The 18,700-nt window shown below is 41.4% G+C and overlaps 1 protein-coding gene across 4 annotated transcripts in view; it reads left to right on the top strand.

Moving 5' to 3' along the window:
- The window catches only part of chchd3a (coiled-coil-helix-coiled-coil-helix domain containing 3a), a 74,188-nt gene that overhangs the window by 43,946 nt on the left and 11,542 nt on the right, over window positions 1–18,700 (top strand). For all 4 annotated transcript variants that reach the window (XM_080492359.1, XM_080492358.1, XM_080492357.1 and 1 more), the window contains 2 exons: window positions 730–813; window positions 10,323–10,393. In XM_080492359.1, coding sequence (XP_080348485.1) covers window positions 730–813; window positions 10,323–10,393 — 155 coding nt within the window. The remainder of the gene's footprint in view (window positions 1–729; window positions 814–10,322; window positions 10,394–18,700) is intronic.

Below are 18,700 nucleotides of genomic sequence, written 5' to 3'. Positions count from 1 at the left end.
TGGATTCATCAGATCAGCTTCAGATTTTAGCTTTGATTTTTTTTTTTTTAAATAATGTAGCAGAAGCCCTCATTTGCATATTCACACTTGACCAGGCATGTAGAGAGATGAACACAATGGCAGCTTTTCTAACTCAAGATTGGAACACAATGACTGCAAATAGAGACGGTTTCTGAATTCTTTCTGAAGATGAGATGTTTGCATTGTCAGGTGTATATATGTATATGTACATGTGTATATATATATATATATATATATATATATATCAATAAACAAGTGATTTGTCCGTAAATGTCCAGCCATCAAAGGGACTCTTCTTTATACACACGCCAGTGTTTCCATTATGTGTCTCTATGAAATGTATGTATTGTCCTGTATGTGCGTGTTCCTGTGATCACTTCATTAAAATTGGCAACGCTCCACTGAGCGCATAAGTAATGGTTTTTCCTCTCTTCTCCTGTGTGTGTGTGTGTGTGTGTGTGTGTGTGTGTGTGTGTGTGTGTGTGTGTGTGTGTGTGTGTGTGTGTGTGTGTGTGTGTGTGTGTGTGTGTGTGTGTGTGTGTGTGTGTGTGTGTGTGTGTGTGTGTGTGTGTGTGTGTGTGTGTGTGTGTGTGTGTGTGTGTGTGTGTGTGTGTGTGTGTGTGTGTGTGTGTGTGTGTGTGTGTGTGTGTGTGTGTGTGTGTGTGTGTGTGTGTGTGTGTGTGTGTGTGTTTTCTTATGTGTGTTTAGGCCAAGCAGCTGGAGGCCAGAGAAGCAGATCTAAAGAAGCTGGATGTTTTCTACAGAGAGCAGGTGGCCCGGCTGGAGGAGAGGGTAAGAAACACTTTGCAGCGTTCATCAGCCTCAAAATACACTTGGTTATAGTCTTTTCACAAAACCAGATTCCACCAGTCAGAATAGAGGCAAACTGTTGTTCTTTGGCTTTCTCACGGTAGTTTGCATGGTGATCTTAAGTTGACAGATTGTAGAGCTGTTAAAAAAAAAAAAAAAAAAAAGTATATGTATTTAATTTAATTAAGTCACATCAGTACTAAGTATAGTAAATTGTCTTAATGTTTTTAAATGGTTGTTATGTGCAGCCAAAGAAATTATGGATTTTTATTTTAGATCCACATATAATTGTTTATAATTAGAGAATTGATTAAAAAAAAAAGAAAAGAAAACTTTCCGAAGCATAACAAAAGACATTTCCAAGTGAAGTCTGCACATTTACCAAGCTAACTCAGATAATTCTTCAACAGAATACATTACAACCTATAGTGCAAGTTTGTTTTTTTCTTTTTCTGAGGAGGGGGCGGGGGGTTCTATATAATATGCCTGTGTTGCTGAATTATGCAGTTTGGTCTGCAGCACTGCACCAAGTGTTCACACAAACAAAGACCCACATGCTCATTCACACAATTTAGCCATCATACACAGTGGGCTCGGTTACCACAGCGCTCAGCCAAAGCACATTTATTCTTACTCTTTATACCACTGCCCCACTGTTTGTGTTATCATCCCTCAACTTCAACTCTGCATGCGTTCCCCAGTGTGGTGTGGATTGCTGTTCCTCTCTCTCTCTCCGTAATTGTCTTGCTTCCTACATTTTGGCTCTTTGGCTTTCTTTCCCCTCTTGAAATTCACCCTTTGTTCCTCTGCCTGAAGGATGAAGGGTTAAATCTCATTCATCCCTGTGTGTGTCCTTCTGTCCCTGAAAATGACACTACCCTGATGTTCCTTGTCAAGCCAGCGTCCTATGGATTGGGACAAGGGTCAACCGTCGTGTTAGCGCGCTTCAAATGGCAGCCTCACGCTGATCCCAGTGAGAGAAGCCAGCAAGGCAGGGGCTGCCCTGTTAAAGTGCGGTTAAAAAAAAAAAAAAAAAGACGCCTTCATGTGGCTCTCAAATCATAAGTGTATCTCAGGAAGGATATAATGCCCTATTTAATGTTCTTAAAATGGCACCCTCATGCTGGGAAGGAGTTTTCCCCCCCTCGGAGGGTGCAAAAAGTCAAACGCTCTCTGTAGTGAAAGCCAAATGGAAATTTCACACTGGTGTGAAGGCATTATTGAAGGTAAAGTCACATGTTTCTTTGGTAAATGATGGTGTTGTTTGTGCTTGTATGTATGTGAACACAAGTTGAAAGTACAGTTTTACTGAAAGGATGACAAATAGGTAGTCTGATGTACATTATAAAATCCAAGTAAAGCCTGGCAGCCAAGCGTGCCTTTATCTGAGCTTCTATTGCTTTATTACATCATTGGACAGTGTAGCTCTACTGTATTGCGTACGATGCGAGTGCAGATGGTAGAAGTGATGAGTCTCAACTAACACAGGCATTATCGACTTCAGGCAGTGGCCATCCGTCAGCCACGTTGGCCTCTGGTCAATATTCCTTAGATCAAAGTGTCAACAAATCACCTTCACACCTCAGAGAGAAACACAAGATTGAAGGAGAGAGGACAGAGAAGTATGGACGGACAACAAGGAAAGAGGTACTGTATCAAAGCTGGAGGGGGAAAAAAGAGAAGGCAGGAATTCAACTCAAGACAAGATAGAGAAAGAAAACTAGACAGCTGGAGACAAATTGGAATAAAAGAGGTTTTTGTCTGAAAAGGTATCTCAAGAAATTATGATAAAGTGACATTTGTGAGCGAGTGATAGAGGCGAAGTACAAGAGAAGGATGAAAGTAAAAGTAAGAGACGGGGCTGAGAAAAGATTAAATGTCACTGAATGATGGAGAAGGAGAGAGTATGGTAAAGAAAAGGTTTTGGAAAACTTCAATAGCTCCTCTGTGAATAACAAAGAGAAAGGTGAGGGTGAAAAACGCTCCGCTCTTGGGAGTCATTTGCTTATTTATTAATCCACATGATTTACACGACAGAATATATTTGGAACAACTTTAGACGCCGAGACACAACACAGAGACACTCGGAGAGAGAGACACTCCCTCACAAGATACTCTGATCTCTGTTTGAGTGTGATGTTCAGCCAGGAAAACACACTACCACTGCTGTTTAAGTGAGCAGGGAGGACAGCGGTGCAGTCAGGAGCAACACGTACACATATGCTGCCTCAGTATTCGCAATATACCACACTAGCAATACGCAAAGGCTTTTATGTTAAACACATTGACAGAATTATAGTGCAAACTGCTGTGCTCATTGTTAAAATATTGAGATATTCAGATCATGTAACCACCTTTTGTCGGTCATACCAAGCACGCTCCAGCCGGATGTGTATTAAAACTTAAACCTGCTCATCGTTATAAGATTCAACAACTAATAATTCTAATAATGTGTACGTCATGACGATAAAGGTGATGTGCCTAAATCTGCACCATGTGGTTTCGACATGGAGGAATGCATAAGTAACGGCCTGTTAGTGTTTGCGGGTGGAGGTGCCAGGTGACCGACGGATTATTGGTTGCAAGGTGAGTTTCTTTAAAAGCGAGCCACAGTTGGCGCTCACTCCACTGCTTTTTCCTCAAGTTCCTGAGTTTACTCATACGTATGTATGCATTGGCTGTTAGTCCTCTTCACACTCTGTGGCCACTATAACTGTCAAAGCTGAATGTGGTTTGATTGCAAAGCAATTTTTTTTTCTTTTTCTTATCATGCACAAAATACGATTTCCCCTGGAGTGCACTGCTGGCTAAATATTATCTCCCATCAAATCCATCCCTCCCATCTGCTCTCTGTACCTGCCTTACCTCTGGATTCCCCCAGTATCTTGCACACACAAGCAGAGCGAAAGAGGAGAGAGAGAGAGAGAGAATATAAGTCTGATATATATTACACGTCTGTTCCAATCCAACATGGCCATTCATCAGAGGGGCTTCCAGTGACAGGCCATCACCCGGCTCCCAGACAGCTCAGCCTGCTGCCTCCACTGCTGCCGCTCATTGGGGCTGCAGCCACCAAATAGCCCCTGAAAACAATATCTATATATTTATTACATTTTCACTCAATACCTGCCTTGCTGTAAAACAATCTCATATTTAACAATCAACTTGCCCGTGTTTCTTTCTTTCTTTTTTTTTTCTTCTTTTTTTACCCACCATGCCTTGTTGCAGCCCCCCCCCCCCCCCATTTCTCTCCTTTTCAGCTTTTTTTTTTTTTTTTGGAGTGGTGTTTTTCTTCCCCTTCTCCTCTATGCCTCAATTTCTTTTCTTTTTTTTCCAGACAGGATTTTTTTCTCTTTTTTCCCCCCCTCTATCTTTCTTTTCGCCTTGTATATCGATGAAATTGGATTTTTCTGCTCTCCCATGGAGGACAATCACAGCAGCAATTGCCATCTCATAGCAAAGTTCCACTGCACTGTGAAAGGAAGAAATACAGGAGAAAGAGCATTAAAAAAAAAAACAAAAAAAACTGTAATGGCTTCTATCTCTCTATCTCTTTCTCTGCCTCCGACTTGCAAGCTCCATCTCTCCCCACTGCCTGTCATTTCTTCATTCCTCACTTTCTCATGTCGTCTGGCTATTTCTGTACACCGGGAGCTCAATATCTTTTTGCTTCTTGTTTTCAAGCAGTAGTAATCACAATTAAAAGAGGAAGAAAAAGCGAGGGAATTTCTTGCAATAAAGAGAAATTTTTGCAGCTTCCTTTTCTCGCAGGATCGGCCTGGTTACTGCGGCTCTGTTGGAAAACTGGAGGCAGGGTAATCCGGAGTGAAGACATGACAGCGTGCCGCAGTGTTAAATTATTGTGTCTGACACTGTTTGCTGTTTTAGCCGCATGATGGGATTCACGGGGATTTAACGGGAAGTCTTTTCAAGGAATGGTGATTTCACAACAACAGGGTGGCATATTCATTTATGCATGTAACAAGAAGAAGAAAAAAAGCCTGCAGCTGAAACTTTCCTCTCGCTGAAATAATTTATGCTTTGATACAACTTTAGAAGTGTCGGCTTATACTGAGCGATTTTGTTTAAACTAAGTCAAAGAGTTTCAGTCTTGTGTTAATCAGCCTGGCTTTTGGCAAATCGTCGCCCTGCATGTTTTTGGGAGTCTCCGTGCTTCAACGCTCAAATGGGTCGTGGTTGTTGTTTTACAGAACTTTATCATGGCTCATTTATCATCATAATCAGGTTTGTTGACGGAGGGAGACAAATGAAAACCATGAACTCTCTGAGTTCTTAGGGCAATCTTATGGTCAAATTAAATAGTTTCAAGATATCCAGACCTCAGACCCAGTATGGGTGAAAGGACACATCAGAGAGGAAGCCACGCCGTTGTAGTGCGAACATAGAACCTGAGCAGTCCCAGCTCGCATTTAAAACCTTTATTTAGATATAAAAGCGAAACAAATAAATAAACACTGCCCATACAATTACAAACTAAAGGAAAGGTGTGTGAATACTTTAACTGGTAGTAAGTTACGATCATAGGAAAGGATGTTAAAAAGCTTTTACCACTCCATGTGTCAAGTATGAATTAAGTTGAGAATTGACCAGGAAGGGAAGCCCAGTTTATTTAGAATAGATGATATATACATAAACTTTTACTTGATGCCATGGCGTGAAACTGACTTGATGATCATCAGCATTAAAACCTGAATACCTGACTAAAATCTATCTCTTCCTTCTTTTCAAATCATCTGGTTTAATGTATGCAAAACTACAGTGTGTGGTGGAACTCTACAACTCTGTTCATGACCCGCTCAACCTTAAAGCATTATGACTGTGGCTTCCATGTGGATAACAAGGTCATCTATGACATTTGCTTGCAGGAACTTACAATACATACATCAACCAGAAATAGTTGATCAGTCACAGTTTTTTTCTCCGTCTCCGCTTGGTACCATGTGAAACGTGGTAAATCAACAGGAACTCAATCCATTGCTCACCCATGAAAAATGCCAAGAATTGTGAAAAGCAGTAACTGTATTAGAGTAAAAACATCTCGGTGGAACATATTTTGTCAATATTAACCGTTCACTTGCCTCTTGTGTGGAGGTCTGATTGTCGTGCTCATCTTCAGACTGATCTCAGAACTAACAGGAAAAGCTATTTCTTTGTCCTTTATGTTCGATTCACTCTTTTTTTCCCCTATTTTCTATGCATGTTGATGAATCGCATTCATGAAGGCCAAGGCTAAGCTCTCACGTCTTCCCATCGGCTTTGTATGCGGTGGCCCTACCTCCAGCATTAGGCCTGCGTTTTGTCTGCACACATGCTTGGAAAAAGCCGCTGGCAGACTTTGTTACTTCTGGCTAAAAATAGACTCTCTGTGGCCAATTTAACACTTCTAATGCAAAGCGGGACCGCTCCGAGGGTCATATCTGTGCATCTTCACCCCAGAATTGTCTCCTACCCTTTTAAAGCAAAGTAGGAAATGCTTTATCGGTAATGTGTGAATGAAGAATGGGGGCAAAAACGGTTTCCCATCCTGCTTGGGCTCCTCATGAACAAGCTCACAGTGGAGGTCTCATTTTCCGTAGCTCTTGCAGAACAGTAATGTTGGCCAATGGTGGGTCTTCCCCCCATGTTGCCTCCCCTGCTCAGCAGCAGATAAGAGAAAGAAGCCATCAGTACAAGGAGTTATTTGTTTTATTCATTAAAAATTGGAAGCCTTTTCTCTAAATTGTGCCAGAGCCTATGTTAGGGTGGCGTTTCTATCTTCTCCATATCGCTGCGGTGCATTAGCGGTAATGACTTAATTTGTCTTTCACACCCCCTACTAGCATTGTGCTTTGCTCCAGATGAGCTAAAAACCTTGTGGAGAGCAAATAGACTCAAATGGCTTCGAGAATAAACAGAAACGCTGTTTTATTCAAGCAGTGGGTAAATATGTGGATTGCGCGGGAAGTGGTTGCACTTCAAGGTTCCTGTGGGTGTTTATCCAGTGACCAAGAATTGCTAAATGGCAACACAACGATCAAAGACATTTCTTCCTGTGACAAATCACAGGGTTGTTGGGGTTTTTTTTGCACAGTCTAAAATTCTTGACCACGGTAAGAATGTTTTCAACCAATCTATGCAAGGTCTTTCTTCTCTCTGGGCTAATAAAAGGTCAAAGCTCCTCTGCGAATCAGGTGGGGGCAACAGCAAGGCCTCGCAATTTGAGACAACTCAGTAATCACACAAATGACTCTCCTCCCTGTCTGCCGGTGAGCAGGGTTCTCTTTCTTTTCTTTTTCTCTTTCATACGTCACCGTGTGTTGCCAGCCGCCGGCGTGCATGCGGACACCGTCGGTAATGTGTCCACGCGTGTGCGTGAAAAGCATACGAATTATTTGTATGTGTGTATGTATTGTAAGCAATCATTGCAAACACGTGGCCTTTCGTCCTCCCAGGTGGATTAGTGTGCTGATTAGTTCCAGCTCTGCCATTTAGGAAGGTATTATTACTTTATACTTAGTATTCTACGCAGAGACCAAATCTGGTTTGTTCTGTCTCTTTCCCTTCCAGTGGCTCAATCTCCACACCCAGGAGAAGTCTTATTCTTGCCTCTGCAGAAGCCCCCAAAAATCTCCTTTTAAGTCTTTTTTTTTTTTTTTTTTATCTGTGAATAAGCTTTAGTCTTAAATCCTTTTGCTTTGCTCTTGACAGTTTCTTTGACTAAACTGAAAACTACTTGGTTCAAGGCCAAGAGGGCATCAATATAACATGAGCTTACAAGTCAACTCCTATATTTGGGCATATCGTGTGTGTTGTGCGTTTTCTCATAAAGACTATTGTCTGCCCGAGGCACAACGCGAGTGAGCCGATGTTGCTTATATATGCGACAAACTAAATCCAGTTTGCGGTGAACTTTGCCTGTCACTTTGGAAGTTAAGTTCTCAAGAATCTATTTCAACTCAGCTGTGCAAGTGTTCATCCAAATGAAGAGGACTCGGGATTGTTATCAGACCTTTTGGCAGCGTTGTCATGTCCCATCCTCTTTTAGCTCCACAACACACGACCATCGATCTCCTCAGCAGCGCAGTTCATTCCTATTGATCGTTTCTGAACTATGATGAATGTCTTCCCCGCTGAGGTTAAGTCAGATCAGATAGCAGCAAGAGACTCAAATTTGTCACTTTTATCTGTGACTCATATGTCACATTTATTGTCTGTAATTTATGCAAGCAAGATTTATGTGCCCAGGAGCTTTAATGCTGGTCAGTATTATTATTTTTTCATCCCTCCTCTTCACCTTTCGTACTGCCTTGAGTTATTATTTTAGAATAAATTTAACGACGTGCTGACATCTTGAAAGGAATTGATCTATATATATATATCTATACTTGTTGCAGCTCCTGTTCCACTGCAATTGAATAGTGTCACTGTGACATTAAGATCATCTGACTTTGAAGGCCTTTTAAACCAGTGAACTCACTGTCCTGTTCACAAAGCCTGATACAGATAACTGCAGCTTTTTGGACATCTGTTGAATTATCTATTGTGTTATTCTTCTGGGTACTTCAAGCTGAATAAACAGTCTTGATAAAGGGATGCACATGGTCAGCAGTGGAGTTAAAACTAAATTCCCATTTAGTCCTAAAAGCCCTTAAGTGTGCCAAGAACATATTGCCCTCGCTAATCCACTCCAAGAGCCATTAACGTTGTATTTCTGTCTTATTTATGCCCGATTTGTACCCTATTTTCCGAATGTGGTTTCGTGAATCGAGCCCACAGGCCAGACAATGTCGCACACATTTTGTGAGGTTGAGTAAACTATCGCTGCTATTTCTTGTTCCCATCTGCCAGACGTGTGTGGTCTTCTGCGGCTATACGCCCATGTGCTTCAAGATTTGACACGCTGGAGGTGGTTTTCTGTATTTGCGGTACTTGCTCGACTCTTATCGGTGGTATCAGTGATCAATCTTTACTCGGAAAGCTGCTGCTCACCGGATATATTCCCTTTCTCAAACCTTTCTCTGAGCACATAAGATGATTTTGCATGAAAATCCTAAATATCAGCAGTTTGAACAGTACTCTGAACCACTGTCATGTTCAAAGTCCTTTAAGGCCCTGCTTGCAAGGTTCCAAGTGAAAACGCATTGTTTTTGTTTCAGCATTTACACGAAAACGTTTTGAAAATGATGTAAAGTTTGGATGCCCGACCACGAGTTAATGCTTCAGCTCATTTTTGTAATGAAACCACATATTGCGTGCAGAGAACAGTACGCCATAAACATAAACAATGGCAATTACACTAACACAGAGTGGAGTCGGAGCATTTTCACAAAGTTCTGCTTCGGGAGCCGCTTTTGAAAAACTGGTGTTTTCAGTGTCTCTGAGCAGATGTGACCGTCTGCATGCTTGAAAAAAGTTGGTGGCAGAAATGTGACTGGGTGATTTCAAAATTATGTTCAAACGCATTTTAGCTGTTTCGCTGAATGTTGTTGCATAAGACTAAAAAATTAAATTTTTTCTGTCTTCAGAGAATATCTGCTTGTGGTTTTGCCCATTTGGAAGTTTGATTAGTTGCTGATTGCAGAACTGAGTCATTCAGTAAAATCGACCAAACGGGCAACAACACCTGAAATCTGTCCAGTGTGGAGGGAACTATTTTTAATTGTTTGTGAATGACACTTTCATGGAGACCGCATCGGTGCAAATTTTACTATTTTTAACCTGAAGCTCTCCACAGGAAAAAATAAATAAATAAAAAATCTCTGTCCTCGCAGACATAACTCTCGATCAAACCTCATACAACTCTCAATCAAACTATCCATCACATTTTACAACCTCTCACAATTGGATTATAAATGTGCATAACAGCCACTAAGGGCTGACAAGACGGATCTTCCCGGGCTTGTATAAATGGTCGAGGAGCCAGGTTATATGGCTCTGTTTGAGGAGGTAATTTAGGTTGAGTGTTCCTGCGATGGGTTCATTTGCTACGGGTCACTGGGGGATTATGACTGTTGGCCTGTACATTGTTGACTAGCGACCCCGTGGCCCTACAGGATTGCTGTCTGTTATTACAGCAGTCTTTTGTGAGAGGAGAAGCACAAGCAGACGCAGGCAGAAGTGTACAGCACACAAACTACAATATGGGATTTTTATTTTTTTTTCCCTCCCGCCAAACTCTCGCGGTCCTCAATTCTGCAAACATATTCTCCCCTTCCATTCGATCTATATATTACAGTTAGCTTCTGTGTTGGACAATAAACCCAGCAGTGACCTGTGCCCACACTATCCATCTCTATTAGATTTTAATGAAGTTTGAGAGACGAGGCAGCGCCGTGTAAGTGTGTGTGACTGCACCCAGTGTACAACAATATCACATCTGAACTGTAAGGAAGCATCACTCCGCTGAAATGTGTTCTTTTGCCCAAAAAGCTCTGTGAAAGTTTTCCACCCATCTCCAGAGCTCACCACCCTTTCTCCGTCTCTTCCCGCAGAGCGCTCGGTTCTACAAGGTCACCACTGAGAACTACCATAGAGCCGCCGATGACGTGAACGCCAAATTCAGGTATGTTTCCACACGACGCACTCGAGGTAGATCATTAATTTAAAAACAACACTAATGGTGATTAAGCTTCATCTGGTAACACTCCGCAATTATGAGCATAAATGAGCAACTGACTGATGATCTGAAAATGTACATAATTAATACATTTCAAAGGAGAGAAAAAAAAGATATTGGGGCACTTACGACTTTTATTTAACACTATGAAAGGTTATGAAGATATTATAGTTAGAGGTCTGTGGATCAGATCTGACAGGCAGAGAAAACCTGATAAAAACGTGTGTCTACTTGGCAGAAAGGACGGCACACACAATTGCAGGAAGGTTTATTTGTAATAATCTTTATTTTGGACATATAAATCATAAGTTTTTACACAATCAAACACATTTGTTATGTACACGTATCACTACAAATCCACTATATATATAAAACATATGCACACAAATGATAAACTTGTCTAAAAAGGAAGAGGAGTGATGTCATTTTATTCTGAAAAATCCACTTTAAAAACTACATGAAGCAACATCTGGATAAGCACTTATATTTTAAAAAGAAAAATCCCCAAAGGCTTGTATTTAAGAAAAAAAAAGATTAAAGTATTCAATCTTAAGTCCTTTGTACCCCTGAAAAACAAAAGTAAAGAATATAAAAACAGTGACTAGTTTCTTTTATTACCTGTTTTCTGCAGGGATTATATTATCATTTTTGTTTTGAATACCCCAAATGTATTTATTTCTTTTTAATGAAGTGGATGCCTCGTGCTGACACTACATTGTATTATTGTTTCTGGTAAGTTTTTATTGTTGTGATCTTGTTGTATTTTCTGTAAAATGGCGTCTTCACTAAAGGTTATCAGTCTCAGTGGAGCAGTGAATGTGCTATTGAATTATGCTGGCCACAATCTAACCTACATCTTTCAATCAGAATCACATTAGCATGACCCTTTTAGCTGATGTTGTGGTTGACTAATAACAGCGACTGCATACAGATCAGAGCTGATAACACTTGTGCTCTTTTGTTATTTGTCGGAGGAGGAGTTATATTTATTTCAATCAGTGGTTTAATAATTCCATTCTTTATGAAATTAGCTGCGTTTTCACGACAAGTCTTACAGATTAGGCCTCCGCTGCAAAAATAAGACTCAAATTTTTAATTCTTTTTAATCCTTTTGGTTTTTATGTCTAAAAAACCATTGTATGTGCAGTACAATCGTCTCTCTGCGTACAGTATATAATACCATATGTCTTATAAGTTACAAGACAAACCTTGCAGGCAAAGAAAAAAAAAAAGTCATCAATCAGGTAACGTTAAGCATCCGAGCTGTGATGGATGTAGCGTATATGTAACTCAAGAGGATGCAGAATCCCGACCCGCCCGCGTTCCATCTGTCTTTTTAATAAGAGGCCATTAGGCTCCATAGTAATGTGGAGAAAGTGGATGAGGAGCCTGCAGGAGGTGGGGCAGGACCGGCCCCGGCTCTGAGCGCTCCTCCGGGGAGGCTCGGCTGATTGTGTTAGCTCGTCATTAGCCGGCGCTAACACTGGGATCATTGTCTCCCTCAGAAATGCTGGAAAGTGATTAGCCTAGCCCACCAGGGGTTTAGCGCGAGACTTGTGGAAGCCAGAGAAGAGACTTCCCAAATCACATTAAAGAAAAAAAAAAAAAAAAAAAAAAAGCACCGTGGAATAACATTAGCGCAGAATGACAGCGCTAACTGCAAGCGAACACTGGGCTAATGTGCAGGCAGTCATGTGACCCACAGAAAGCAGTGATTGGTGGATTTGATTATAGGAGATGCATTAGCAGAGTTGGGACTGGATTACAATGGTGGAGATCTGTGTCCACGCGTGCATAGTTGTGTGTGTGTGTGTTAATGAAATGGCGGGAAGGTCTGGCGTTACAAGACGGGAGCAGGGATGCATTGAGGGGATCAGAACAAAGGGTTAATTGCATTTAACAGGGAGTGTTTTGCCCCTCCTTGTTTTTGTCTGCGAGTTCATGCCTGATGGTGGATGTTTCTATGCTTTCATTGCTGAACAGCATCTTTCTTCAAAGCTGTGTCTCTCATGACGGAGACCCTTCGGAGATAAGATCCTATCTCTGCCCTCTGTTGAGTAATAAGAGGAAATATTTTTTGTCTCACGGAGGCTTTTGATTTCCTCGTAGTTAAAAATGTCCCCTTGAGATTAAAAAGAAAAAAGAAGGCTGATTCCTTATCCATACTTGATAGAATTACCATTTGTTATGTTAATGTGGGAGGGTTATAAAGTGTCTGAGACGACATCTTTCTTAGGATGTCTTCATTTCCCCACTTCAGCTCATGTCAGTGTCACTATAAAGAGTGTCAGGGCAGATATTAGGCTGCAGTTTATTATAATAGAAGAGATATGAGGGACCAGACGGAGCTGTCTGTCATGAGTTATAACAGCCTAATATATACCTATGTAGGATATTTTACAAAGGGTAGTGGTGAGGTTAACAGAAAACTTCATCCTTTTTGAAATTAAGAAAATGAATATATGCACTTAGATTTTACCTTTACAAGTCAAACCCGGGTCACCAAGATAAAGATGCAGATTCAAAATATGATTTGAAAAAATAGATTTTAAACTACTGTATCTCTCTTTTTCATGCAGGTTTGTTGTTTTTTTTAATCGATTCTTTCTGATAGCGAGCACCAGGAATAATTACCTTGGTTTAAAATAGGATTTGAAATTAAAACGATTGGTTCATGACCAGATATTGTGAGCAAAATAAATTCAATTGAATTACGGCAACATCAAAATGACTATTACCGCTATCTCCGCTCAACAAGGAGTAATAATGTTTCCTCTATTAAGTGAATTTCATTACAGATTGTGTTACACCCAAGTTAACCGTGTAATTCTCAAAAGTGGTACAAATAGGTTTCAGCAGGTAGCCAAGGCACACGTGCGCCATCCATTGCGGTGGCGCGCCGTGGTCCTTTTCCTTTGCGATGTTGAAAGAAATGAATTAAAGCGAGAGAGGTGGAGGCTCAGGGGAGGGAGCGGCGAGTGTTTGTGTGCAATATGAGGCCGTGTGTTTGCGAATGTGTGCAGTACAGCTGTTCCTCGTCGTTCTCCCGCAGTATTCCCGCCAGAGTTTTCCCAGAATGATGGAGCGCTCCCAACCGGAACGCTACTGCATCACTTTGACCTCATTACATCCACACACACACACACACACCTACCATCACACACTCGTATATCTATAAATGGAACGACAGTATGTGTACATCTGGAGTTTCAGAATTTCTCTTAGATTTTCAAACGTGAGAGCAGAACGACACTGTTGTGAGGTGAATATAATTGATGTGCCATGAAATAAAACTGAGAATAAGCTCCTCTTGTCTCTTCATCATAAGCGAGAGGTCAAACCTAGAAATTACGTTTTTTCTTCCGATATACAATAACCACAAATATCTTTTGAACACCAACACATGCGATCAAAGCTTTCCCCATGACACCCGCTGTAGATAGGAGTGGAAAGGAGACTATCTGTGTGCGTCTTGATTTATATGCTGCCACGCTCACCGCTGGTTGTTTATCCGAGCCTGATGCGTTATCACACTGTCCACCTCTGAACGTGTGACCTTTACTGTGCTACATGCATGTAAGGGCGCTTGCGGATGAGCGCATTTATGGAGGCGCTCACGGACACACGTGTGCCAGGTGAATGTGGACGTCCGTCGGCTACAGTGACCCCCGACGGGGCTTAAGTTTGATATGTAAGGTGACAGGCGTAGAGGGGAATGATAGATGTGTGATTATTCGAAAAGATGGAATGAAAGCGCGGCGGCGCAGGCCTAATCCCCCTGTCAGAGCTAACCTTTGACGGGGCTTTGGACTTCTTTGTTGAGGCTGGTCTCTGTCTGTTTGTTCGGCGTCCCGATGGGCTGGAGACATCACATAATGGAGAAGAGGTTTGGACTGACAAGGCTGTGTTATGTTAAAGTGTAACAATCATGCTCATTTTTCAAGAAATGGTATTTGGGCTGAACAGTGTCTGTTTGTCATGAGTGAAAACATTGTGAGGAAAAGAATTGACCCACAAGTCTTATGAGCAACACAGATTTAGTGATAGGTAACTTCTCTTTAGTGTCCAAATTACCATAAAATAAGTTGGTAGTTCTCCAGGTCCGTAGAAAAACATTACGAGGGAAAACATTGCTCCTACTGTATTGGTAATCATTTTTTAACAACCTGACTGATCTCAGAAATAAACATGAATAACGTCACTCAAACAAATATGTTTTTACTCTTGTATCGCTCGTTTATGCTGCTCTTTACTTCGCCTTCTGCCTGAAACAAGATATTTCAGCTCCTCTCTCTTTAAATGACGCGCTGCATGTCAGTATGCAATTCTGGGTTCTTGATATTTAACATCAGCCTCAACAAGAAAGCATAAGAATTAATTCTTTAAGTCTTGACATGAAAAAAAAAAAGGACTTTTCTCAAAGTAATTCATTGTTCGACACCAAATATACCGTCATTTCCAGACTATAAACCACTACTTTCTTCACACACTTGGAACCTTGAGGCCTAAACAATGACATTTATGAGTTTTTACAGGTTAACGAGCTTCATGCCGCCAATACATTTAGCCTCGTCACATCAGACCAATGAAACTTCCCAACAGGTCACAGTAGACCAATGAAACTGTTTTTATTGGTCTGGTTGAATTTCCGGTTAATCATTGTTTAAAAAAAAACAAAAAAACTTATAAATAAACAAAAAATACCTCAGTGAAATTCGTGTCTTTACAACGTGGACACTTGCAGCTTATAGCCAAGTGCGGCTTTTTTTTTTTCTTTTTAAATATGGTGGGTGCGGCTTATATTCAGGTGCGGCTTATATTCATAGCTTGGAAATTACGGTAATTTGAATACCCAACATTGTAACAGTAAAAATATTGCAACAAAAATGTGTTTTTTTTCTGCCTTTGTTGTAACAAGGTATATAAATCTGAATTCCATTGGTAGGCCTGACCGAACCCCCTTACATCCTGCCATATTTATAAGAAATATGCATTTGCGGGATGAGCAGCAGAGCTTACTGTGTCATTTGAGCCCATCATGCAAACATTTCCAAATCTTTGTTTTGCTTCTGGGTTTGAGAGAAGCTTCCACCTACATTCCACTAATGCATGTTCTTTAAAAATGTGGCTCCATTTAAACAGATGAAACAGACGTGTGCTGACTTCCTGTCCGTGGTTGAAGACACGCAGAAGATCTACTATTCCCTTACAGTTCACTTTAAGTAATCTCATTTGTGGCGTCATGATGTATTCCTCTGCTTTCATTGCGCGTGCATGCTAGCCAAACATTTTCTTATTTTGGCCCATACAGTCCGTCATCAACAGTAAAAATCTTATTTTAATGTGTCGCTTCACTGTCACTCGTCTCCTCTCGTCCCTGGTGCTACAGGCTCACTCCCTTTGCCTGCATAAATCTTTTTAAATTTTGTTATTTTTTTTAATCCAGTCGGCAAAAACAGCAGCCGCAGTCCTCGCACACACACACGCAAGGGCGGAATGAGGAGGAGTGGAGCAAAACTTGTTGAATGTTAATGGATCATTGCTTTTCTTCACAACACTGCTGTGCTGCACGGCCTCGGACAGGAGACCATACCTGCCACTCGGTGAGGTGTGGGAGAAGGTAAAACCCACTCACACTTGACCCTCGTCCGACCTCTTCCAACCAGAAAAACTTGACAATAAACAACTTAAACATTAGATTTTTTCATTTAAAAACAAGTATGTTATTACCTTTGCCAATGATGTTTGGCCAAGATGTTTTCATCTGCGTGTATTTAATCATTGGTTTGTATGTTTGTATGTATTTTACCAACTTTTCGCAAAAAATACTCACATGAATTGCATGGAATTTTCAGGGTTGGTTTGTCATCATCCAAGGACCAATCTGTTTGATTTCGGGACGTTAACGACGAATAAATCCCCTAAAACTGCGAAAAACATTCTCATACAAAGCGGATGTGAGAGGCACCTCATGGAGGCGATCAGAGGAGCTCAGTTGCCATGGAGATGCTCCCTGTTCAGTGTTTCGCACAGTGCTGTTGCTACCTGATCTACCTAGTGAGCGTCGATATGAGCTAATGGCTATCATACCAGCGATGCTAACTTGGTTCCGCAAACAAACATGGCGTTGGCGAAGGTCTGCGCTCTACCGAGTGTAGCTCTAGTTGTCAAAATTAGTCCGTAGTGTTTCTTACATTTAACCAAACGTCACCGAGTCTTTTTGCGCAGCCTAATGCGATTCAACGGAAGCGCCTTCCACAAAGCTTTGCTGTACTGCTGCATTGAGTCCTTTGGTTTATTGCACTGAAAAGGATAAAAACACGCTGGAGAAAATCCAGCACGTCTCCTGCAAAATCCGCCCTGCTGCTTCAAGATGTAAATAAGGTGCCGAGGCAGATAGAAGCTTTCCATTTTCTTGGCAGTTCTCCTGTTTGTGGAAGGGATAATACTGATGTCCCAAAATTAACGAAGTAATGATTTATCGATGTTTAATTGCACCAAGCTGCACATTTAATTAAACAAAAATGACAGGAATTAATTTAGGAGAGAGATAATTGCAAAGTGCTTAACTTGGAGGTATTGAAGTGTTTTTGTGGGGGGGGGGGGGGGTTTCTGTCTTGCTCCTGTGAAGTAGTCGTCGCTGAGCTGCATGCTTACCCTCTGTCAGGTGAGGGCGAAGCACCATGCAGTAGCTAGGCAACCCGGGCACAGGGAACAAGATGGTGGTCAGCTGAGGAGACAGAAGTCAATAACTGCTTTAAAAGCTCCTCTCCTGGTCTTAAGAGCTTCTCTGTGCCAGCTGTAAAAAGCACACACAATCCGAGGGCCCTGCGTGGGTGCGCACACACACACACACACACACACACACACACACACACACACACACACACACAATAATCTACACACTTTTTTAGATTTAGTAACTCTGCACCCCTGAAAATGGTTGGGAAAGCCACTCACAACTTTTCTTCCCCCCCCCCCCCCCCCCCCCCCCCCCCCCATGTAGGATTTATGTGTTTTTGTGAATACGATACGACGACAAGGAACTTCAGACACTTACGGACATTTTTCATGTAATTTCTGATGCATGTTTTTTTTTTTTAGACATTTCAGAATGTCAGTGTCTTATAAGGAGGGTCAAAGAGGGCGCGCTCCCCTTGGTTTTCCTCTCATCCCCTCATCCCTCCCCGTCTCCCTCAGTGCTCACTTAACCCGGGAACAGTGTTTTCCGTCTTAATTTAAATCTCTTTCACTCACTCGCTCTTCGTTATTGTCTGCCTCTGCTTCACTCATTCAGGCTCCCTCTCCAATCTGTTGGCGGTCTTTCATACCCCGAACCTCTCGGCGTCTCGTCCCCTCTCCCTGTCTCTCTCTCTCTCTCTCTCTCCCTCCCTCTCTCTCGTTCCATCTCTTATCCAAGCTGATGGATTTCACTACAGGGGGTCACTCAGGTCTGCTTTTAAAAAGCAGCGTGAGCCAAATGTGTGTCATTTTTCTCCCTAACTGGATCATTTGTATTTATTTGCTTCCCTTATTACTGACGCCCGCCTTAACTAGAGAGAACATGAGGGCTTTTCAAGGGGCGGCCGTCACCGGCCCCTTAACCCTGTTAACCCCTGAGTGGACCAAAATGAGGATAAATAGACAACGCGGTGATTAGGAACTCAATCTGCTCGCAGGAGAGAGTAATCCATACTTTCGGTGGAGCTACAGCATGTGTTCCTTGTGAATTTGCGTGAAACATGTTATCTATGCTCTCTTTCGACTTTAAAACCTAAATTTAAATCGTAAGATGATTTGTACATAACGAGAAAATTCTATGAAAATGTGTCTCTAAAATCAAGCATTTATAAAGATCTTTATCAGAAGCTTGGAGTTTAGAGTTTCAAATCTTTTAGAAAATCACAAAGTAAATATAGTAGTTGTCCTCCACTGTATTTAATAGGTTTTACACCGTCAACCCCAGGATTTGTAACCTTTTTTTTCGCCCCAATATAAAACTATATTTGACATTTTTAACTCCCTCAGATCAATGTTAAGACACTTTGACTCAAAAGTTGACGATACTTCAATGATCAGTTTTAACTCCACCCAGCTAACCCTGAAAATATAAGGGTTTTTCTCTTCAAACAACAAATTAGTTTTCACTTCTCCACTGTAAGTTGTTGCGTTAACAGTTGTTTTATTAGTGGTTTTAACCGTTTTGACTCCGAAATGTGTTTGTGTTTTTAGCAACATTTCTTTCAGTCCTAT

This window comes from Lipophrys pholis (genome assembly GCF_963383615.2).
Source record: "Lipophrys pholis genome assembly, chromosome: 22".
NCBI classification, from domain to species: Eukaryota; Metazoa; Chordata; class Actinopteri; order Blenniiformes; family Blenniidae; genus Lipophrys; species Lipophrys pholis.
The sequence above is the reverse complement of the archived record's forward strand: the minus strand, read 5'-3'. Positions and strand labels throughout refer to the sequence as shown.